The sequence below is a fragment of the Fundulus heteroclitus genome, chromosome 2 (genome assembly GCF_011125445.2).
Source record: "Fundulus heteroclitus isolate FHET01 chromosome 2, MU-UCD_Fhet_4.1, whole genome shotgun sequence".
In the NCBI taxonomy this organism is placed as follows: Eukaryota; Metazoa; Chordata; class Actinopteri; order Cyprinodontiformes; family Fundulidae; genus Fundulus; species Fundulus heteroclitus.
In genome coordinates, this window is record NC_046362.1 from 26973418 (window position 1) to 26998768 (window position 25351).

Sequence of the window (25351 nt, forward strand, 5' to 3'; positions counted from 1 at the left end):
TGTAAAAAAATAACAACAACAACAACAAGTTAGACCTGATTAATGCTGTCAGTGTTGTTTGGTTTATTAGAGTTTGGAAAGAAATCCAAAGGGACAAGTGGAAACTGTTACTATTCATGTAGCTCGACATATGCACATAGTTTTCTCCTGACTAATTTATAACTCAGCATGTACTGTACGCACGCACACACGGGGGTTGGCACATGCTCAGTGGAAGCGGCGGTGTATTTTTAGGTGTGTTCAGTTGACACCTTGTGTACTTGTGACTTCAGTAACATCTGAGGACGACTGGAGGGTGAAGGATGATTTTACTGCAGCAGCTACAGTAACACACAACCGTAGTGTGTGTGTGTGTGTGTGTGTGGGGGGGGGGGAGGGGAGGGGGGTGGATGGCTGACATTTAAGAAGCCCTGATAGTTTACTCTGGAACATGTAAAAACACAGCTGTTACGTGCTGTGTGAGAAGAAAGAAAAGGAAATGACTGGAAAAACATTTGGTTATATTCACAAACAGGAATTTTCCATTAAACTTAGATCTTAGAAATTAGATCAACAACAAAAGCAAACAACCAAAAACATTACAACAGGGACATTGTACAATTAAATAATACAAGGTAGAAATGAAAGGGCTCCGAAAGGTTATTTCTCAGAGTGGGACAAAATAATCCAAAGATTTATTTTGCCTATATAAGGAAAGTACTTCATAAACAATACAGAACCTTGCAGCTTTTAATTGAACAGGGAAGATGGGGCTTACTGTAGCTAAACAACTATTACATTTCTGTACAAGTCAAACTATTATTATTCAGCCATCTTCAATTCTATACACGTGAGAGGCCGTGAAATACAGAATAATACAGAATAATACCCAGCAGAAACCCACAGATAAAAACAACGTTTAACGTCTATGAAAACTGATGAAAGAAAACAAACTAATCCTGCTTTTAACCTTTTAACCAGTATGTTCAATTAAAACAAAATCAGAAAAAAAATAGTCGGATGATCAACAAATTCTCAGTCCAACTCTTCATAAAATCTTATAAATAAGGTATAGATTAATAGCCCAGCTTTGAGCAGTTGAAATGCGCAAACACAACATATATTAAATGCAGATTCAAATTCATTCTTGTGTTTCATGTGGATTTTGTATTCTGTTAGATTTCTTTCCTGTATTTTTCCCTCTTCAGTTTCTGTTCATTGCAGTCCTCCCTTCAGCTCCTCTGTCTCCATCCATCCCTTCATTTTCTAACACATCTATCCCTCATGGGGTTACGAGGGGTGCTGGTGCCTATCTCCAGCTGTCAGTGGGCGAGAGGCGGGGTACATCCTGGACAGGTCGCCAGTCTATCGCACCTCATGTCTCCATTAGTTTCAAATGTTTCTCATCCCCACATGATTGCTCACACCTGGAGCTCATGTCCATCACCACACCTCTCCTCAGTATGATTAGGCTTCCTGGTTTCTTCTTCTGTTTTCATGCTCTCCGTTGTTCTACCTGATGTTCTGTTATGTATTCAGGTTTCCTGACATTTTCTATCTTACCCTGCTGTTTGACCTCAAACACACTTTTTTATTTTCAGCAAGCAGACTTTTTACCTGATAATTTTTTGTGAGTCTTTTATTATCAAAAATAAATTATAAATTTCTTGCCACTACCACACTCTGCGATTGGGTCCTATTTCAACCACAGCAACAGCATGATACCCTATGTGGTATATATATATATATATATAAGTAAAGCCTGCTAGAGAAACCTCCCTATGTCCCTCTCACATGAAATGATTGGACTTCTGCTTGCAACAATAACTTTGGGTGTCATGGCTCACTTTATTCACGACAACTGGTGTCTGGGCTCCTTTGCATTAACTATGAGTATATAAGTCTACCGAGCACCACTATGCAGAGGTTTGTGTGTCACACATCCAGGGTGTCGCCTGGACAAAAACTAACACAGCCCATCTAATCTTTTTATTTCACAACCTTTTCAAAGTAACATTTAGGTTTTTGGACTGTGGGAGGAAGCCGGAGTACCCAGGGAGAACATACAAACTTCAGGCTGGGATTTGGACCAAGTTACCTACCGTGCAGCCCCTATATTGTACATATCCTGAAAATTATATATTCTCAACAAACAAAAGTATGTTATTACATGATAATGGTCTTTTTTTGGCTGAGTGGCAGTTCTACACTACCAATAAATGCACAAAAACACATGCACTCCCACACAGAAATTATTATTATTATTGCAAGAATATAACACTCAGGGTGGTGTAATGGAAAGAACTATTGCGCTGTCTTTAGTGAAGTTTAGACTACTATCTGAGTCAAGAAAGAGGCAAATATGTAAGATGGAAAAGCTGAAATATGAGCTATTGTCTACTAAATATCTCCTGATGTCAAACATGTTATCAGCATACCAAAACTGTATTTGCTGTTTTATTAGCTTTGGAGAGGAGTGTAGAGACTAAACTGATAAAGTCCTGATTATGTGCACATCAATGGGGACTTGTAGGGCTCTAAGCAGGACTAGAGAATCTGAATGCAAATGCAATCTCTTATTTAAGATCAAAGCTTTGTATCAATATTTACGCTCTAAGTAGATGGTTCAAATAGGAAATTTAAATATTAATACATAGTATTATGAAGAAATTTAAATACTAATGATATATATATATATATTTAAATCAGTGTCCCTGATATTATTCATAAAATGAACAAGTTTGAAAAAGTAAAAACCACTCCAGGCAATGACATTATCAATTCTTAGCACCACAAAACACTTGGCCTGGCGGGAACATCTGATTGTTTTCCATCCTGTGGTCGTTGTAATGATATGTTAATCATGTTCATGCCTGATTGAAGCTTAGAAAGAGATTTGTGATCTACTTTAATCAACACATGAAGGATTAAGGGTTATCTCAGAGGAAAACTGTGTGAGGGAGTCCTTCTTTCCACTTTCAATCAGCGGTGGGAAAATAAACTTCAGAGGTAATTCCCACAGTTTGAAACCAGTCGTTGGATGGATTAGAGCGGTTAAAGGGCAATCTATGGTAGTTCCCTCGTCAAGGTGATGTCTAGTCTTTATTTAAAACGTGTTAAGAATCAGCTTCATTGGTTAAGCATATGGAATATATAATGAGTCATTCATGGGTTGTAATGGGGGGAAATAAATCACAATTATTGAGACTAAAAGCTGAGGAAAATCATGTGGAAACAAATGTGCATGAACAATTAATGTTAATGTTAAATTAATGTGTGTTAAATTAATTAATGTGTTTATCAGGCAGCTGCTATGTAAAGCACTCCACACCAAACTAATGCAAGACAGGCTTGAAATAATAGAACACGGAGGTAAAGGACATAATTAGCCGTTTTAATCACCGTTGAACACATTACACAAGAGATGTGGTAAATTTCTGAAGACCCCATATTATAATAGTATATTTGTGCCTATTTGTATGTGCAAATGTTTTATATCCTTAATATCAGTTGTAATTTGCAACTACTAGTTTGCAGCTTGCCAGACAGGCTTTGCAAAAACCCCATAGGGTTTAACATATATTGTTAAATACACCCCCAGACACTGAATAAAATGCAATTAGATTGTTAACAAGCACCCCGTGGAGTTTAAACTGGATCGGACTATGCAAATCAGTGTTTAATTTATTTTTTTGTTCCATCTTCTTTTAATTAGGATAAGTTATTTAGCTTTCTTCAGCTAATTTTGAAATGGCACAAACATGTTTATATGTTGGTCTATGTTCATAACAAGAATGTTAATGATGGATCAAACTTTTAATTTTCTTTTCTTTTTGAAACAAGATAAGAAACTAGTAATTGATTTGTTTCCTTTTTGCTGTATAATATTAGTGTAGATAGAACCCTTAACCACAAACTGAACTACATACTTTATAATATTAGGTGTAACGTTACGCCTCCGTTATTTACCGGCAGGAGTTGAATAAAACGTGTGCAGAATGTAAAATATCTGAAGTGTCTTTGTTTTAATCACATTTTACTGTTTCTTAAGGAGTTTTTGAGACTGTGAAAAAGGGGACAATCTATTATATTTCTTTGGGTATATTTAAATCTATATTCCAGTCTGTAACCCTATAAAAAATGATAGGATAAACCTTATGTCGTTTTTTTCCCTATCTATTTGTCTTTCCTACTATCAAGCCAGAATTTCATCATTTTGGGAAAATAAATATATTTATTATCTTATCTTATATTCCAACCTTGAGTAAAAAATGGATTGGACATATGATGTTTTAATGTTTGTATTTACATCTTATAATCATATTTCTGTGGCTTTTCTCTCAACGTCTCTTTAGGAGGTCTTGACATTATCAAATACAGACTTTAAGACACGCAGGGCTCTGCTGGAAAGTAAATTAGAGCTGTAAACAATGGTACACTTTAAGGAAGCAGCAATCACAGAAAAACATTGCTCAATTTGTTATTTGAAGCAGAAAAAAGTAGTGAGCAGAGGAAGTATTGTTTGTGTGTAAATGAGCGATGTTGAGTGACCACTCTCATGTATAATTTAACAAATAACTACATCTTGGTCCAGGACAGCGTAAAAAGCTAAATCACACAGAGCAACATTACTCAGCCAGGCTTGAATTTGATCATGTAATGACACAGCTGCATCAGCAATCTATTATTATTTTGACCCTGCAAAGTCACAAACTGCCATTAAAGTCCAGAAGAGACCAAAGATCTATGATTTGTAAATACGACCAGAAGAAGAAAGTTTACAACACTAAAGGAGCATTTGGTGTAAACAAACTTTCTTCAATTTTGTTTCAATTTTTCCATTAAAACTTGATACTTTATCTGAAACTTTGAGGCTGTTTCTTACCATCAGCTCAAGCAGCAGATTGTGAAAGGCAGCAAATTAATTTCACAAATCACAGAGCAGGTTTAATAGATTAGATCTAACCATAGAAAATGCTACAATCCTATAAATAAAACAGTTTAATTTAATGTAGATCATATTTATCAGATATGATATCTCAAGAAGATGCTTGTTACTTTTTCAGGCATTTAGTTGAAAGAAACAAAAGAACAGTGGTATATAGCTTTCAATGTTCATACGACGGTGTTGATAATCTTATTTCATTGAGTTGGTAAGGCTTAACTAAAAAAGAATCGTATTGAGCAAAAGTTTCCAACAACTCCCAATTTCTTTATTTTTTACTTCCAAGAGGTTAGACTGCTTTATTGTCATAATAAATTAATTCATACTATTATTTTCTCTCTTCATGGTAGCTACATCCATCTGGCCTGGCATTCTGTTCATCTGTGATGCCACCCGGGAGGGCCGGTCAACTGCCTTAACCCTCTAACATAGAAAGTATTCCTAGATCAATGTGTGCTTCTGTGCTCTTTTTATGTCTCTGCTGTCTTCTCTAACCCCTGTCGGTCAAGGCAGATGGCCGTTCACACTGAGCCTGGTTCTGCTGGAGGTTTTTTTCCTATAAAGGAAAGTTCTCCTATTCACCACCTCATGCATGCTCAGTATGAGGGATTGTTGCAAAACCATCGACAATGCAGCCGACTGTCCACTGTGGCTCTACGCTCTTTCAGGAGGAGTGAATGTCAAGACTTGATGCAAGAGTTGATGCAATTTGCTTCGTTTCCTTAGATAGGAAACCTTTTGATTAATCTGTCTGGTTGATTTGACTGAAACGATTTTTTAAAGTGCCTTGAGATGACATGTGTTGTGAATTTGGTCTATGTAAATAAAATGTACTTGAATACATTTCTGTTCATCGCCCGATCATTATAAGGGGAATCCATCCATCTATCCATTTTCTGACCCGCAGGGGTTGCTGGTGCCTATCTCCAGCGTTCACTGGGCGAGAGGCGAGGTACACCCTGGACAGGTCGCCAATCTGTCGCAGGGCAACACATAGACAGACAGGACAAACAACCATTCACGCACACACTCACACCTAAGGACAATTTAGAGAAGCCAATTAACCTAACAGTCATGTTTTTGGACTGTGGGAGGAAGCCGGAGTACCCGGGGAGAACCCACGCATGCACAGGGAGAACATGGGGGTTGGACTTGAACCCAGTACTTTCTTGCTGCAAGTCAACAATGCTACCCACTGTGCCACTATGCAGCCCTATAAGGATAATCTTGTCACTAAAACCATTAAGTCTGGCATAGGAATATTTTAGGCTTAAAACGGTTTCCAAACTGAGGGAATGAACAAGTTTCATGTTTACTGTGCATGGCTTCTCTAAAGACATAACTTTGGATAATGTTCATCCACTTTCTAATTTCTAAGGATTCACAGCACACCATTCTGAGTTATGCCAAGATTTGTCTAAAAACCTCAAGGAATTATTTTTTACAGCAAGAATGTTCACATTATTGTAAATAAGTTTAGAACTAGATTGAGTGAGTTTTTTTCCTATGATAAGAAAAAAGCTGAATAGCTTGGCTAGTGTTTGGTAGTGTAGTAGGTAGTAAGTTAATACGTCTCTTGCTGAGGAGAAATTAGCTTTGAGCAAATTTCTCCGTAGTGTGTCTGGGCTCTCCCTTAGAGATAGGGTGAGGAGCTCAGTCATCTGGGGAGGACTCAGAGTAGAGCCGCTGCTCCTCCACGTCGAGAGGAGCCAGTTGAGGTGGCTCGGGCATCTGGTCAGGATGCCTCCTGGACGCCTCCCTGGTGAGGTTTTCTGGGCACGTCCCACCGAGAGGAGACCCAGGGGAAGACCCAGGACACGCTGGAGGGACTATGTCTCCCTGCTGGCCTGGGAACGCCTTGGGATTCCCCCTGAGGAGCTGGCTCAAGTGACTGGGAAGAGGGACGTCTGGGCCTCCCTACTGAAGCTGCTACCCCCGCGACCCGACCCCGGATAAGCGGAAGACGATGGATGGATGGATGGATGTCCTGTGGCCATGTAGAAAGCGAAACATGATTATTATTTGTCTCAGACTACATAATGCTCAAATAACCCAAAGAAATTTAGTCAACTTGTTAAGACTCCTTCTGGCAACTCTCATTTCTCATTTTGAATGCACAAGGTGCGTACAAAACAAAATTTCGTTTGCATACAGCTTGAAAAAAAAAAACACAGTAAATTGCAGTAAATTTCAGGATAGGGTGCAGCAGTGATTTATGTAAAAAATTGAAACACCTTCTCATTCCTGCAGTCTACATTTTACTTTCTTCATTTGGACTTTTTTGTCTGAGAAGTGCTAATAATGCTGATAAGGTAATGGTAATGTTGTTTGCTAACAAAAAAGTTCCACTAATTCTCAAAACCCATAAAAAACAAGGACATTCAATCTCTATTGAGAGACTGAATGTCAAATATGTGTTTTTCTTCAGAAATAGATCCTGCATTTCTTTCGCTGCATGGCAGCATCTCTTCTTAATGACCTTCCTGCCGCTGTTAGATTGCTGTATTGTCGTTTATATGAATGCACCTGCCTCCTCTCTGCATGTGTTGGATGCTGCCTATCATGGAGCATTTTCAGTCATAACTGGGTGTAAATCTCTTCTTCATCACTGTACCTTATATTCTCAGGTCAACTGGCCATCTCTATAAACCTGTAGATATATGCGTTGGTACGTTTTCATTGACAAAGTTATCCTTTGATTGTTCCTGCCTTATTTATCCTTCTACATGTGACATAGACAGTCCAGCTCCAGTCTCCATTCTCAGGATCTCATGATCACAACTTGGTGGGAAAAGGGTATTTTCTTTTCCTTTCCTTTTTTCTTCTTTTCTTTCTTTTTTCTTCTTTTTTTCTCTTTTTTTCTTTTTTTTCTTCTTCTCTTGTTTTTTTTCTTTCCCATTGACCGTTGAAAATAAGAATCTGCCATAACCTTGAACAGGATTATTTCGGTATGTAGAAAATAAGTTAATGGATAAGAACCTAACAAACAAAATACCAATTTACAAGCCGTTCCGATAAATATCTTCAAACAACATTAAGTCAGTCCTAATTCTGAGTAAACAGCCTGTGAGTTGAGTAGAGTACTTTTCCTTAAAAAAAAGTATCAGTAGGTAACTTTTTTATTTCATTCTATGTACCATTGTTTTACATTTCCTAACTAATAATTGGAGGCATTCTCTTACTCCCCATCTACAGCAGGATTTGAATCCATCCATGTTGACTCCTCTGGAACAATTGAAAATTATTTTAAGAAAAAATAGAGAAATCTTTCTGTTCAATTTGCTGTTGTTTTAAGGTCATATTTTATTAGCTTATTAAATTTGAGTCGAATGATTTAAATATTTGCCTTTTCTCTTTCTTTATCAAAACAGGTCTCTCTTTTGCATTACAAATACAATATATTATTTTAGATGAGATCTTGGATCTTAGTGAGACAACCTGTATAAATAAAAGTGAAATAAATAACAAATAACACAGAAAAGAATAAAGAAAACAAGTTAATAAAATAAAAGCAAAAATAAATAAATAATGTAGTTGTCCTTACACAGTAGAACACTGAATTTTACACCGTTCATCCTGATGCACATTCACTCTATAGATGAGGAGCACATTAAAAGTGACAAACGTACTTTATGGGCCTTTAACTTCTAACTTTTAATAGTGTGCTATTTCGGTCAGGTCTCCCTTAGACCCTCACATGGTCTGGTGTCGGTACCTTGATAAACTGCATGGTAAGATGAGAAACAATGTGACAGCAAAAAAGGATCAGACCTAAAAACTAGACTAGAAATACAAGAAAAAGCAGCTCAAGACCAAAGAAAGAGAGCCAATGATAAAAAAAAAACACTTTGCAAAATATGAAAAAATTAATCTGCACGTTTCTGATGAATAGGTTAAATATGGACGAAGTCCACTGTTATAACCTAAAATGCCAGCTTTTCCGTCCTCCCCAGAGTATTGTTTCCTCCTATTTGTCAGCAGGCTGGATTCTTGCCATGTTCATTCACAGATAAACATGTTTTCAGGTAGTAGTTGAGGACTGGCATTTGTCAAGGGCCAAATATTTAATTATCACCCAACTGAAAAACCTATTTGTTTTTAAATGTCAAGAGCAAATGTTAAAATTCAGAATGAGTATTTTCACCTCATGTACTTTAAAGCTCCGCTACTGACGCTGAACAGCACTTGGGATGATACATGTTCCTTTAGTGGGTAAATTGTCAATTAAACAAACATATAGAGCCCTGGGAGATAGAACACATCTATCTGGTGGGTTACAGCGGATAACAATAACAACTGATTTCCAAACAGTTCATTGAAAGCATTATTATGGACCTGACAGCCTTGCAGACTCAGTCTCTGATTACTAATACATCCTCCCGCTGCCAGACGAAAGCCCATCTTATTTACCGTCCACTGCCTTTCGCTTTATTAACGTTTCTAATCTCGCCACTTTGTTTTAGCTGCTTTCAGTTCTTCACTGAATAACGAGAAAGCTCTCCATTATTTATGTGGCAACGAGGGCTCAAAGCCAGACTCTTTCTCTAAGATGTAGCCCCTCATCCAAGTGTTCTTTGGCGTCAATGTTTCTGACTACAGCTCAGCATAACAGCAGCAAGCGAGGCGGAAACACAAAAACAAAACTCCTCCCAATGTGTGTCTCAAGATGCAAGGAGAGTTGACAGCGGCGAAGCCTCCCAAGGACACACGATCCAGGTGACGGGACATTTAACCCAGCCCAAAATCAGAGGTGGTGCCAGCGTGACCCTGGCATTGGTGCGGCTGAAGGCAGGGAGCGAGTGAGTATCGCTGCCAACAACAGCTTAGACCAGGAAACCCTAAACCTGTGTGACAAATGGAGACTGATAGCTGCAGGATTCTGAGAGCTGACAAGACCGGCTCAGTTGAAGCTTCCAGGGCAGACATGAGGTCACTTTAAGCTGAGCTAATTTAAATGCACTCTGTTTGTCAATGTCCACTTGGTTTATGTCACACTGAGCCCCCCCCCCCCCCAAAAAAAAATAAATAAAAAAATAAAAAAATAAAACAGCATGCACATCTGCAGCAAGATGCAAGCTTTTTCTGAAATAGTCTAAAGATACCAAAAACAAATAAACCGTTTTACTTACATATATTAAATAAATGTTTCCTGTTTTGGGTCAGTTAGGATTATTCATTTTATTTTGTTAAAGGATCAATAAGCACAATTACACCACTAGGTGGGCTGTTGAGCACTGTCTGCAGACCGGCTTTCTAAACAAGAGACCGGAGAACAACACAGGGAGATGGTGTGTGATGTCCATCTAAAAAGATGCCTTTAGTTCTTCACATTACTATTTTTTAGGTGTTTTTATCCAAAATAATGAAATTTCACTTATTGCTAATTTGAATACCTGAACAATGAGAGAAATGATTTTTAAATGTATGTAGTGTCTGGTAGAACTGCCTTTTAGACTGTGTGACTTAGGTCAAGCATTATGGATATCCTTCAAACAAGCTTACAACAATACTTTGCGGCCGTTTTAGCCCATTCCTCCAGAATAATTGTCATCTTTAGTTAACTTTGGTATTCATTTAGCCATGTGCCTAGTTTCATTGGCTTCTTCATAGATCCCTATGTGCTGATGCTTTAATCTGTTGGTTGATGTCTTGAGAATCAACTTAAAGATTGTCTCATACTCTTTTCTCATGGTGCCATGTTTTTGTGAAGTCCAGCAGTTCTTTTCGTAGCAAAAATAGCCCCACAACACAATACTGTCGCAACGAGGCTTTCAGGCTTGGTTTTCCCCTTCTTCCTCCAAATGTAAATAAGGCCATCATGGCACAACATTTTAATGCTCTCTAGCAATTAAGGTATTAGTTGCTGAGTGCATTCGTTATCTGTCTCTCCAGTTGCTTTTGGAATAATTACTTATTTTCTGAGTGGGGTTTCGCTGAAGATAACAATAATCTCTCACCAGCTCCATAAAGGGTTTTCCTGTTGTTCTGGTTTGTTTTGGGGTTTTTAAACCATGTGAAACACAAAAACTCAAATAAACAAAAAACAAAAATGAGAACACAAGCTTCCCAGTGGGAGGTATTTGTCTTCTAGTGGAACATGTGAGCCATATTGTTTTAAAAACCACTTGTTTTGACAGATCAGACATTCACTGTCATTTTTATTTCCCCTCGCCTGTTAGACATCTCAGTGTGAGTCCAACTCTCCTCACAGCACCGACAGATGATCTCGTTACCTCTGGCTGCCTCTACGTGTGTGTGGAAACCAGCTCAGTCAAGGGCAACACAGAAAACACAGTAAATCCTCTCATCGTTCTGTACCAGCAATCACTTTATCCTAGAAAGTCGCACATCAGCTAAAGATCGCGTAGGGTCTTGTTCAAAACCGGAGATGGATTGTAGATCAAGTTTAGAGGGGGGAAACAAAACAATAGAATCACTCTGTGATTAAAATCTTTAAAACAAATACCTGAATAACTCTGAACGTGCAAATTCAGCTGCAGATATGAAAGAATATTTGCAGACTTTAATCAGTTGTTGCAGTTGCCTGGCTGACAGGAAACATGGCTCTAACAAGAGGACTGTCAGTTAAAATAGTACAAAGGAGTATACAATTCCCTCAGGAATTTAATTAAATATGGTGTGACGCAAAATCTGAAGGTTGTTCCCTGTCAGTTTTAAATGTGGAACAAGTCCAAACAAGTCTACTTTGCATAGATTAAGAGTTTTATGGTGAAAATTCAGAAGAAAGTGATGCATGACAAGACTGATTTGTCAACTGCTCTGACAGAAGACTGGTGCCGTGGTGAATCTGGCTGAAGTAGGAGTGATATATGTTTCAAACATTTATTTTTTTTTATTTAGATGATTGTGGTTCACAGTTAATGAAAAACCCCAATCTACTGTATGTTTCTCAGAATATAAGAACTGTCAGGGTTCAGTTTTTGCCTGTCTCACCATGGACAGTTCCAGCACTTTCTGCCTCCCATGCTGCCCGGTTCCACTCCCCTCTGATCACCTCCACCTGCCGTCAGTAATCAAAAGGAACTGATTCCACCAGCCACTCTGCCTACATAAACCCTACTCGGACTGCTCGTCCTCGCCAGAACGTCCTTCTCTCATCCTACTCATCAGTACCTCGTCCTTACTGCCCTCCCAACGTCTGCCAGCCTGTGCTCCCGACGTCTGCCTGCTCCAGCTCCAGCCATCTGCATCATCTCTCCGCTGCTGTCTGGTACAGTCCTCTGGTTCCTACCTCCACTACTCATCCCTCTCAATAAAGACTCTTAAAACGTGGTTCCGTGTGTGGCTGAACTCGGGTTCAACTACGTAAACCCTGACAAGAAAATTATATACAAAAATACATTAAAAAAAAAACTTATTTAACTGTGGGACAGTTGGTAGCGCAGTTGCATTGCAAATCCCAACTTTGGGTCTTTCTGCATGGAGTTTGCAGATTCTTCCTGTGCATGCATGAGTTCTCTCCAGATTCCCTGGCTTCCCCCACAGTCCAAAAACATGCATATTAGGCTGACTACTCTCTCCATATTCCCCATAGGTATGAGTGAGGTATGTCTCTGTGTGGCCTTGTGATAGACTGGCCACCTGTCCACGGTGGATGTACCTCACCTCTTGCCCAATGACTGATATAGGCACCAACCCCCTGCGACCCTGTACAGATACATAGGTATAAATGATGGATGAATGATAAGAAAAAAAGTTTTTAATACCAGAAATCTTTTGCTATGGTCTACTCAGTTATTGGGTTGTTTTATTAGATAATTTTCCAGCAGATGGTCACTGACACCCTCCACAGGGAGATTAAACAACATAAGTCTTTGCAAAATAGCATGTGTGTAGTGCAGTATTTAACTATAGTTTTGAAAGCTTCAAAAGCCAACATGGTCTGGATATCTGAGAACCTGATATTCTAGCCGGACACAAAATTAATTTGCGTTTAAAAAGTTTAGAGGTGTAGATGACAGGTAGGTATAGCACAGGCTAAAACACAGTGGGGATTACTGAGGCAGGCAGAACTGTCCAGGAATTTATACCAGAATTGCAAGCAGAGACAGACTTGACCAGACGGTGTCCATGAATCCCCAGCGGAGGCAGAGCGAGACAGAGAAATCCCAGGAACAACTTGAAACAGGCGGCGCACAGAAGCACCAGTAAAGCATATTACTGAGGGCAGGCGAGAACAGGTCCATGGGGTGAGCAGGCTGAGCGACACAATCACTGGAAAGAAGCACACGCAGGCAGCAAGAAGGGAGAAACGTTCTGGCAGGGCGTGGCTGAGTGAGGCAGGTACATATAGACAGAGTACCAGGTGGAGCTGAATATAATACTGAGAGGTGACTGAGATGAGCATGGAGTGGAGAATGATCAGTTCTAAAAAAACATAAACAAAAAACTCAAATCATGAAAAACATCCATTTTCTAACACGTCTGTCCCTTATGGGGTCGCGAGGAGTGCCAGTGCATATCTCAAGCTGTCAATGGGCGAGAGGCGGGGTTCACCCTGGACAGGCCAGTCTGTTCCAGGGCAACACAGAGACAGACGGGACAAACAACCATTCACACCTAAGGAGAATTTAGAGATGCCAATTAACCTAACAGTCATGTTTTTTGGACTGTGGGAGGAAGCCGGAGTACCCGGAGAGAACCCACGCATGCACAGGGAGAACATGCAAACTCCATGCAGAAAGACCCAGCAGGGCAAGGGTACGATTAGAACCCAGGACTTTTTTGCTGCATGACAACAGCGTTATCCGCTGCGCCACTCTGCAGCCCCATGAAAAACATACCCAAGCATTTTCAGGACACAAACCACAACTGTAGCATTTCTTATATTAAACCACTTCTGCACCAGACCCAACCTTTCTTTCCCGAGTCAAGGAGAAAAATAACTTGACTGTTGCTGAGTGGTCCAAAGTCATCTCTCAGATGAAAGTAAAACTCGCATTTGGATTTTCAAATCAAGGTCCCACAGTCTGGAGGCACATAACACAATTTCCTTGAGGTCTGGTGTGACATTTTCACAGTCAGTAATAAATTGAGGAACCATATAATCTGCTGGTGTTGGTCTGAGGTTGTTTTTTTTTTAATCAATCCTACAGCAGCGTTGCCATCTACCAGTAATTTCTGGAGCATTTCATGCTCCTTCTGCTCACAAGCTTCATGAGGATGCTGAATTAATTTTACAGCAGGATGTGGAACTCACACATACTGACAAAAATACCGATGGTGGCTTTAATGACCATCGTGTGACTATGCTGGGTTGGTCAGCAAACTCCTCTAACCTAAACTGGTTAATGTAAAGAGGAACATGAGATGAAGGACTCTAAAAGCCACTGTTAAAGCAACCTGGGCTTCCCCAGCATCTCAATACAGCCACAGGTTAATCAACACCATTCCACAAGATATTGATACAAATGTATCCACAAAGAGCATTGACTAGTTAATGACAGTATATACTCCAGAGTACATGGATATATCAAAAGACTCATATTTCTTTTTTAAAATCCCAATTAAATTCAAATTTGTAGTTTTCAGATAAACACAATTGTAGGTCCTCTTTGTTTGTGAGTTATAATCTTTAAAATTAACAGAACGAATGCTTGAAATATATCTTGCTGTGTATAAAGAATCTATAAAACAAGAGTTTGACTTTTTGAAATGAATTACTGACCTAAATGTACTTTTCAACAATGATTTTCCAATTTATTGTGATTTACTTGTATAGTCAGATAAGTGATTCCTGGAACTGGAAACAGGTGAATTTTAATCAATTAGGGCTTCAGTGGAAGCAGCTGAGAGAAGAGCGGTAAAATGGAGTTATTGAGCAGCTTACACTGGTGGAAAGGACAAAATAAACACGACAAAAGGAACGCAGAAACCACTAAACAAGTAGATTGTTTAAAAAAAACAAGTAACGTTACACAAAATGCCTTTAAATTACAAGATGTAATACTAGAATTCACTCTAAATGCAGAAATAATAATAATCATTACTAACCATTTGAAACCTGACTAATAAAAGTATCTATTTTCTTCCATTACTAAGGTGCCAGTGAATTCAAGCTGTCAGAAAAAGTGCATCAAACTACTGATTCCACCGTTTTTGGCTTATGATTGCATTATTTTCTGCTCTATGTTACATGAATCCATGATTTTCACTACCTAATAAAAAAGAGAGGCTGGTAAATACAACTATATATATATATATATATATATATATATATATATATATATATATATATATATATAAATATATATATGAAGGGAACTTTCTGTGCATGTCACAATTCGATAGTTCAGCAGAAGTTTTTAAAGGTGAGAAGAAGGTAAATGGGGCACATTTCATGATTTGCAGGAAGAGCAACCATTTAGTTTTTCTTCCTTGGAGCAGCTGGCTGAATATGGGTCAGCGGTGCATAAAACAATCCCCACATTGTACCTCCAACCATGAAAAATGGAAGCTGCTAAATCAGCTGTGTTGCATTACCCTACAAATCCAATTCTCTATATCGCTGTGTCACTGCAAGGGGGTTCTTGCAAGGCAAGTTAATTGCTCTGTCAGGAACTGAGAATTTATTGCTGCACATAAATGCAGAAAACAACCCGGAAGCCCCAAACAGACCTACTGCCAGATCAGCTTAAATAAGGGAAGAGAAAGAGAAACTCAGTAATATTACTTTTTTTTTTTTACAAATAAATGTTCAGTACTTTTCAGCCAGTGTTGCAAAAAACAAAAACAAAAAAAGTGCAAATCATGACTCACAAATTATAGGTAAAACATTTATCAGCCAATAAGAATGGAAAAACAACCAAATCAGACCTGTTCCAGATGACTGTTCCAGAAACTCTCTGCATTTCTCCCAGTGCTGCCAGCAGCAGAGACGACTTCCCACAGCCTACCTGACCCACAATCATCGTCAGCTTCCCTGAAAAGGTTAACCATAGAGATTGTTTTACTGCAAGTTAACAAGGAACGTATTTTATAAAAAAGAGATAAAATGTGAGGCTACATCACTGACAACTTCTGTCTTTATTTCTTGATGCTTACCAAAGGGAACCTTGATGTCCACATTGGACAGTGTTGGAGGTCCATCTGTCCAGGTGAAATAACCACTAGTTATCTGGAAATGATGCAGAAATTCAGATGTCAAAAAAAAATAAAAGTCTGTCTTTCACAGGAAGCTGTAAGCGTGTAATACTTTTAGAAATCTGATGCAAGATATAGAGAGGAAATATTTTTAGAGTCATTATATTTTAAATCTTGATGAACAATGTCTTTTCAGCATTTTCACCAACACATTTCTGAATTGAAGAGGCAGTTAAACAGACTTCATCAATCAGTTTATCTAAAGCATTGTTTTAGACGTGCAGAGCATGCTTTGATGAGACACTTTAGGCCAATTAGTTCAGTGTTGAAGAGCTGCAGTTAAAGAGCTGTCATACTCCTTTCACAAACTTGATGATCCAGCTGATGGATCTGGTGAAAAATAAAAAATTAATTAGATTTTCTGAAGCACCACTCAGAAAGACAAAAAGCAGCACAAAACCTTCCAAGAAGCTGGTGAAGTATAAGACTCTATACTCTTGGAGCCTGGAGGGTTTGCAGTACAAGAAAAAGACATTGAAAGACAGGATAATGTAAAATTCTAGCTCCAGAGAAAAAATGTTTTATGCTTTTGGTTACATTTACCTGACAAACTAACTAAAAATTTACCCTAATCAAGTCATATTTAGTTACGGAGCAATTCATATTCCAAAAATATACATTTAACTGAGAATTTGTTGGTTTAAGGGGTAATTGTGATGAGGAGGAGGAGAAGACAATAAAGGGAGGCATAAAAGTGAAACAATATAACAGACAGACAGATAGATAGATAGATAGATAGATAGATAGATAGATAGATAGATAGATAGATAGATAGATAGATAGATAGATAGATAGATAGATAGATAGATAGATAGATAGATAGATAGATAGATAGATAGATAGATAGATAGATAGATAGATAGATAGATAGATAGATAGATAGATAGATAGATAGATAGATAGATAGATAGATAGATAGATAGATAATACATACATACATACATACATACATACATACATACATACATACATACATACATACATACATACATACATACATACATACATACATACTAGATAGATAGATAGATAGATAGATAGATAGATAGATAGATAGATAGATAGATAGATAGATAGATAGATAGATAGATAGATAGATAGATAGATAGATAGATAGATAGATAGATACATACATACATACATACATACATACATACATACATACATACATACATACATACATACATACATACATACATACATACATACATACATACATACATACATACATACATACATACATACATACATACATAGATAGATAGATAGATAGATAGATAGATAGATAGATAGATAGATAGATAGATAGATAGATAGATAGATAGATAGATAGATAGATAGATACATACATACATACATACATAGATACATACATACATACATACATACATACATACATACATACATACATACATACATACATAGATAGATAGATAGATAGATAGATAGATAGATAGATAGATAGATAGATAGATAGATAGATAGATAGATAGATAGATAGATACATACATACATACATACATACATACATAGATAGATAGATAGATAGATAGATAGATAGATAGATAGATAGATAGATAGATAGATAGATAGATAGATAGATAGATAGATAGATAGATAGATAGATAGATAGATAGATAGATAGATAGATAGATAGATAGATAGATAGATAGATAGATAGGAACAGACAATCTGAATCATCGGTTTTACCTTGATGCAGATGTCTTGGTCCACCTCCTGGGATCCCCCGTTGTTTTCCTGGTCCCCCTGTGAGCTGTAGTTGTTCCACTCGTCCCTTGGAGGGCGCTTCCGGTTCACTACCTTCAGTGGCTGGAGGCATCGGGACAAAAAGGAGGAGGACGACGAAGGGAAAGGCTTAGAGGATGACTAGACAAGGGTTGTATGATACCCAGAATGAGAAGGAGGGTTAATGGTCAAAGGTAGCGGTTGGGTAGAGGAAGAAGACAACAATCAGCTCTAAATAACTTAGCTCGGGCAGAGCAGACTGGAGGTAACAGTGAATCAAAGGTTTCCCTCTCATTTCCACAGTAAAGACAGCCAGGTTATGATTCACCCACCACTGCCTGGTATCTGTTTTGGTTGTGGTTGCTGCACTCAGCGGACACGGTCGCCTTGGGCTCCTGTTCGTCTCCGATCTCGTCGCTTGAGAAAAACTCACTGAGCTTCTGAACACTGAAAAAAAAACAAAAGTCAAAGTGAGGATTAAAGCAAACATAGTAACACTTACTTGCATTCAGCTGATCCCCCCCCCAAATGCAGGGAATCCTGATTCTAGAACCGGGTCTCATGAAAAAGGAAAAACTTAGTTGAGATGAGTCAATAGTTCATAGTGAATACGTTTTTTCTCTTTCTCTGCCTGTGGGACACACATCTTTCCATCTCTTTAGTAAATCACTCCACTCCTTTCTGCTGATAAATGCCACATAAATCATATTGCATAATATCTGCTAAATCATACACCAGTAATCAACCTCAGTTGGCACTAATTTGTTCAATTTCACACACAGTAAACATGAAAAGTGCATCAGTTTTTAACAATACAGCAGAGACGCCAGTGTAAGATTTGCCTCACAGATGGCAAGAACATCTCTAATCATCAAGTACTGGGTTATGTAATGATAGCAGCTTTTTTTATATATATATCGTTTTCATCAGAACAGTCTTTCCCTGATCAAATAAAAATATTTTGCAAAGATAAGCCAGAATACCAAGCTGTTTTTTTCTTCTCCTGACACAGTTGAGTGTGCCACATTACTCTGTCCCTAAAATTAGCATCGCTAAGCCTTCCCACCCATTCTCTACAAATGAAGGCCTGTTAATGATACCGGAGCACCCCAGTGATAGAATACGACTGAAGAAGAAATACGCGTCCAAGGCCAATTTCTTTCCATGATTGCAGAATTGATCATTTTCCTGAGGCACAGTCAGAGGAGACGGTTTTTAAAGTGACATGCCCTTATTATTACCCGAGCAGCGTTCCTCACTCGCTTCATGAGACATCCTCAGAACTCGGTAATTGACTTGTCGTGCTTAAACTCGCGTGTCTTTAAGGTATAACCAATCACTTCAAATAATTAACTCTAGCTCATTTTCATTTTTCTTATTTTCACTTGTGCGTGTGAGATGTATTACTCATCGACTCATGCTTTGGGCAGCTTACAGTGCCAATCAAAAGTGTTTATACCCCCTGAACTCCTTTCAAATTAAAACTACAAACTTTAATCTGTTTTATTGAGATTTTTTTTTTTTTTTTGGCTAATAGCCACACAAAGTAGCTAGCACATAATTATGAAGTATAAGGGAAAAAAAAATAATCATAAAAGAAAGCCAGATTTTTTTGTCCATAACTAATACTAACTGTTCTCCAACCTGAGCTGTGAATCTCTGCAGCTCCTCCAGAGTTACCATTGGTCTCTTTTTAATGCTCTTAATTACTGCCTGTCGGTTTTCAGTGAATGCCAATGTCTGTGTGCAGTTGTGCCTTACACTTTTCTAACCCTGCTTTAAACTTCTCTCCATCTTTTCTTTTTTCTTTTTGGTTTTCATAATGCTAGTTTTCAGATAATGTTCTCTAAATAAAAAAACTTCTGATCTTTTCAGGTGTATTCTATTCAGCACCAGCGCTAACATACCACACTTATGGGATATTTTGCTATAAAAAAAATAAATAAAAACAATATAATTTTTATACTACTTTGCAAATTTGTGGTACTTTGTGCATACTTAAAATATAAAATACAGTAAGATTTAGTAAAACAGACAAAATGTTAAAATGTGTGAAGGGTGTAAATACTTTACCAGCACTGTAGGGTCTAATGACATCTTTTCAGCGGATTTTCTTTGACAATAAAAGCATGTAGGCTTACAAATGGGTTTAATATCTGTTTCCTCAAGAAACTGCCCACAGCTCAAAGTAATGAGCAGTCACAGGGATGACACGATTAGAGACTGGTAGTCGAAGGAGAGACATCTGCGGTCTGATCCTAAATGATGCTATGGGTGTCAAAGAAATTGTAAAGCTCTTGGCTGAAACGGATACATTTTAGGGTCATAGAAACAAAACAGCACAGAGGCGATGGTGTTAGTTACAGGATCCGATAACAAGGCTGCTCCATCTGCAGCGGGAAAAAGGTCAAGCACTTCATCTAATCAGGTTGCTTTTCAGCACTCTGCTCATTCTCAGGCGGTTTGCAGTTTAACTCCCCCTTCAGCAATTCTACCCACAGACATTTATTACTGATAAATGCTTAAAGCACACGCTTAAAAAAAAAAAAGAAGAGCTTTCTTGGTGTTGCTCACCTGACGAGGGCCTTTACGGTGGAGCGCACCACACTGGAGAGGAGGAAGAGCGGGGTTACCAGGATGTGGAAGAGAGACAGGGAGGCGAAGGCCACGGCCGGGGACAGGTCGGCGTCCTCGGAAATGTGGACGTGAACCACAAATGTCTGCAGAACCACAGCGTGGGCAAAATATCTAAGGTTAGCATGAGATAAATCAGTTCACTTCCGGGAAGCTGACAGTCAGGTGTGACCAGTTCAAGGCAAAAAGCCTCGGAGACAAATGAGATCTGCCATATGTCATCCATCAAATCAGAGATGAATCGTGTGTCCACATCTGTCCCCCAGAGTCAGCCTTGCTCCCTGGTGTCTCTCTGCTCTTTTCTGCTTTTCTTTAACCGTTCAAATCAACAGCATTCAAGAACCTCTATTAATACAGGTGCATCCTAATATGTGTGGATATGTATCTGTATGTAGGTATGTTTTATATATGGATGTGTTTGTATGTGTACATGTATGTTTATATGTATATAGTCTATATATTTATTATTACAATTTTGTATTGCTGTTTCAGGAAAACTGCAGAGAAGAGGCATGATTACATAAGTTTTTACACCTTTTCAGACTTATTCACTTAAATGAGGTGGTGTTTTGGCGTATGGTGGTTATGTATTCCTACAGTCGTAGGTTTTTTATCACGAAACGTGAATGTTTGGTATTTTCTGCATTTATGTTGCATTTATATCAAAATATATAACATGGAGTTTGTATTAGCACTGAAGAATTTTTCAGTATGTGTTAATTTTAATACTTTTTTTTAGATAAACATAAAAAATTAAATGTTAAAGTTAATGCTTATTTGAATGGAATTGGCAGGAAAACTCACCGTCAGCACAGCAGCAATCGGGATAGCTGCATTCATGAAAACTGGAAGCAGGAAACACAAAAACAGAAGGAAGATGTGAAGACTTTTCCGGGATTAACAAGCAAAAACAAACAATATGAGGCAGAAAAGCAAAGATTTTTTATATCTATCAATTAAGTTGCAGTTTTGTCATGTAAATGTGCAGATAAAATCTGATATTGATCAAGTACAGGCATTGCATTTTTGTCCACTCCATTAATGTCTTTTTAAAAGAAATGTAACTGAAGCATTTTATTTATCCCGCACGTTTTAATTGGATTAATCATTCTTTCCCTGGAGGATAAATATGACATAACATAGAGTGTTAGAATATATGTGCAATATTTAACTGAGCACCTTATATCCACTGTTAAGAATAGTGGAGGATCTGTTATGGTCTGGGTCTGGAGATAATTGCATCAGCATTTTTAAACATAGAAAGATTTGAAATTAAAATCTGGTGGACTCTACAAGAAAACTGCTAATGTTTTTTTCATGGGATATTTCAGAAGAACAGAGGAATGCTTTACCAACCCCTTTCCTGGACCTGATTCCCATAGGAACGCTGTGGAGCTAAAGGGCATAATAGAGTAGGCAAGACTCTGGATGATATGTCTATGGAAACAGTGCAAAGAGGAATGGTCCTCTTTCTGTTTAATAAGACCTTGTGATAGGAAAAGAATGGGTCCCATTGACCAAAATGGGCTATAAAAGGAAACAAATCCTAATTACTTTATTATTTTCTTCACCAAATGAAGGCACTTCAATTTAAAGTATTTTTATCCTAATCTTTCACTTTGAGATTATCCTTTTTCAATAAATGTATTTATTGTCAGGCTATTTACATTTCATTACCAAGAAGGCTAACACATTTTTCCACATCTGCAAAGCAGCTGTAGTTAAAGAAAATTGTGCTACTGCGATTGTCAGTATAATACCTATACATCTATGCTTCCTTAGATGGCTTTCCTTTTCAGAACAGCTCAGAGCATCCAGGGAATATAAACAGAAAAGTTGTTATTCTAATGGATTTGCCTCATCAAGGCATTTCTGACTGCTCCTCTGAGTTTGCAGTAATTGATTTCAGATTGAGCACAGTCTATGATTGAACCGGAGCCAAGCAGACTGCTGCTGCTGCTGCTGTTTAAATGTGACAGTCAAAGAATACAGTAAAAAAACGGAGGGAAATGAATCAGCATTGAACAACAGCTATTATCTGTTGTTTATGATTAATGACAAATTAATAAAGCAAGATAAGTAACAACAGCGATGTCTATTATTTTTAAACTGTACTTGTTCAGATATGGTTTAGGTGAACGTACACATTTTCTATACTAAATGAAAATAAGCTAATATTGTTTGCATGATATCATACTGGATATTGATGTGTACAGGGCGAAGGCCTGCAGGCTGGTGAGCTCCTTGCCCCTCGTCTCCTCCACGCTTTCACGGAAGATGTGCTCCCAGGCGTACAGCTTCAGCAGCTTGATGCCACGCAGCAACTCGTTTGTCTTTTTTAGACGCTCGCTGGAGTATTCCTGAAAGTGTAAAAGTTGAAATCGATGTGTGACACATCGAGGATGCATATGCTACATGAGGGCAACGCAAGTGCAACCACAGGAGTACTCAAACAGAGGGAATCGTTGAGCTTGGACTTGCATTGTCCAACTTGCCTAACTCAAACGACTCTTGAGGACTTATGCTGCTTGAAGAAGCTACAATCTTAAAACTAAATTGAAACATTGATGAGAAAATTGCATAATATAGCTGAAACCAGATATTTACCTACACTGTATAAAGGAAAACCAAATTGATTTCCATTCGCTAAATGCCAAAATTATTGTAGATTTTCTTAGAGATTTTTTCCACTTTCTCTTACTATGGATTTAAATAGTTTTGTAAAGGCCAGATAATGATCTCATGGTTTTGTAATCATCTGATAGGTAATATCACAACATATGAGATATTACATGAGGCAATAACTCAAACCCACTGCTTCTGTCATGGGAAGGTCAAACAAATATTCTAGATCTCCACAAGTCTGGTGTACTTTGGGTAAATTTTCTCTGAAGCCTGGAGGTGCCACATTCATGTTCAGAATACTACATGCAATATAAAATAATCTGACAACATGGCTATATAAGACAGTGTCATTGTCCACAATGAAACAAGCCCTGTACAACCATAGCTGCAAGTCCAGTCAGCAAGGAGGATGTCATTACTCCAAAATAATCAGAACAAAGCGAGATTACAGTTTGCTAATGGATTCGTTCATTCATGTCCTGTGTTTTGATGAAACTAAAAGTGATTAATGACCATTTTTACATTTGGTAGAAAAACGGGGAAGTTTAACTTGGCAAGCGGATTAATAAAGTGTAGCACTCTACGTTCTGCCCATTATCAATCTGTGTCTGCTCCTATCAAATACATTTGGGGAAATCTGGGATATCCCGTGGAACTCTCCAAGATGATTGGACATTGCGACACCTAGTGACCGCCTACCAAAGTTTGGTTTTAGCCAATCACGGTATCACATGAACATGTAGGCAGCGGGCACCATGAGACACCACAACATGTTACGCAGGTCAAGGCGCTTCTTGCTGTTCTTCTTTCAAAGAGGAAATCGTGGATTCTGACAAAACAGATGTAACAGCAGCAGCTGCCATGTTTATGATGGCTCAGCTGTGGGCCTGGCAGCTGTTGCTTTCGTCGCAGGGGTATGTCCCTCCTTAAACCATAATACTGCAACGTCTTATGGTTTAAGGCATTTTTGGTTCAGTCATAAATGGTTAAGCAGGATGTGAACGCACAAATACCACGAGAATTCAGCTTGCAGGCAAGGTTAGGGGAAGCTGGCAAGCCTGAGAAAACCATCCCAGGTGGGAAGTTGCCTCATGTTTGAAGCCTGCGTTATATTTATATATATTATATATATATTTCTGAAGGACAGACAGTTGTGCTTCACAAAATAGATGGCACTAGGAGGAAGAAAATATTATGTGGAAACATTGAAGCAACACCTCAATGTAGTTAAAGCTTGGGCATAAATGGGTCTTACAAAAGGACAATAACCCTATATTTACTGCTAAATCATTTAAAAATGGCTTAAGGACAACAAAGACAATGTTTTTGATTAGTCAAAGCAGCCTACAACCAATTATTTAGCAAACTAGAATAATTTGGGTTATCCTAAAGCAGGGAACATTTGATCTGACTTAATGCCACTACCTAAGAACAACAAGGTCGTGTGCCATTTTGTATCTGTTTATGTAAATATCTGGTTTCAGCAGCAAATATTAGAGCTTCCCTTTGAGCCTGAAATTTCTAAATTTGTTTAGAAATAGCTCAAAATGTGGAAGATTAACTTGTCTCTGCCCTTAAGGGGCAGGACAGTTATCACCAATGCTAGCCCCTATCTACCATGTTCCATGTTCATAAATAAATATTTTGGGTCTCATGTTAATGAACCAAATCCTCTTATTTTCTCTGTTCAAAGCCAAATATTTTTTTTTAGATTTGAATACTTTTCTTAGATGAACTGTAAAACATTGTAAGTGCACTCCAAGCTTTTTTTGAGTGCTTTGAAAACAATAATATGACATTGACAATAATCCAAAGGTATCAAAAATGGATTTTCACCCAAAGTCGTTAAAACATTTAAGTTTAGAGGACAGAAGAAGTAATCTCTGGCTGCTGTACAAGACTGAAACAAGACAGTCTGAGACAGTGCTGCCCACGAAAATACTCACCAGGGTACTCTTTTGTGTTTGCGACAGCTTTGTGGCCACAAAGTATTGAACAGGAGCCAACACTGCGATGACTGTGGCTCCAATCAAGGCACTGATTCCCAAGAGGTAGTAGAGCAGGATCACCCCCAGAATTATCTGACGAGTAAAGGCAAACAAATTAAATATAGAGTAGGAGGGAGGGGAGCACAGGTTACAGTGAGGATGCCTGCACTCTCATGTCCTTTGGCAACCATGTTAATGTGCTGCACGTATAGATTTTTGTGGCTTAGAGCATAAAGAATGCACCATAGCGCAGGCAATGACATGCTGATCA

At 38.3% G+C, this 25351-nt stretch overlaps 1 protein-coding gene across 6 annotated transcripts in view; it reads right to left on the minus strand.

Annotated features, from left to right (window-relative positions):
• abcc8 (ATP-binding cassette, sub-family C (CFTR/MRP), member 8) overlaps positions 1–25351 on the minus strand; it is a 115457-nt gene that overhangs the window by 40145 nt on the left and 49961 nt on the right. For 4 of the 6 annotated variants that reach the window (XM_036151735.1, XM_036151720.1, XM_036151699.1 and 1 more), the window contains exons 10-17: positions 25039–25173; positions 22665–22827; positions 21272–21312; positions 20408–20553; positions 18166–18280; positions 17798–17974; positions 15989–16061; positions 15761–15866 (exon numbers count right to left, since the gene is read on the minus strand). In XM_036151735.1, the coding sequence (XP_036007628.1) occupies positions 15761–15866; positions 15989–16061; positions 17798–17974; positions 18166–18280; positions 20408–20553; positions 21272–21312; positions 22665–22827; positions 25039–25173 (956 nt within the window). The remainder of the gene's footprint in view (positions 1–15760; positions 15867–15988; positions 16062–17797; positions 17975–18165; positions 18281–20407; positions 20554–21271; positions 21313–22664; positions 22828–25038; positions 25174–25351) is intronic. The other 2 variants (XM_036151708.1, XM_036151728.1) reach the window with 1 other exon arrangement.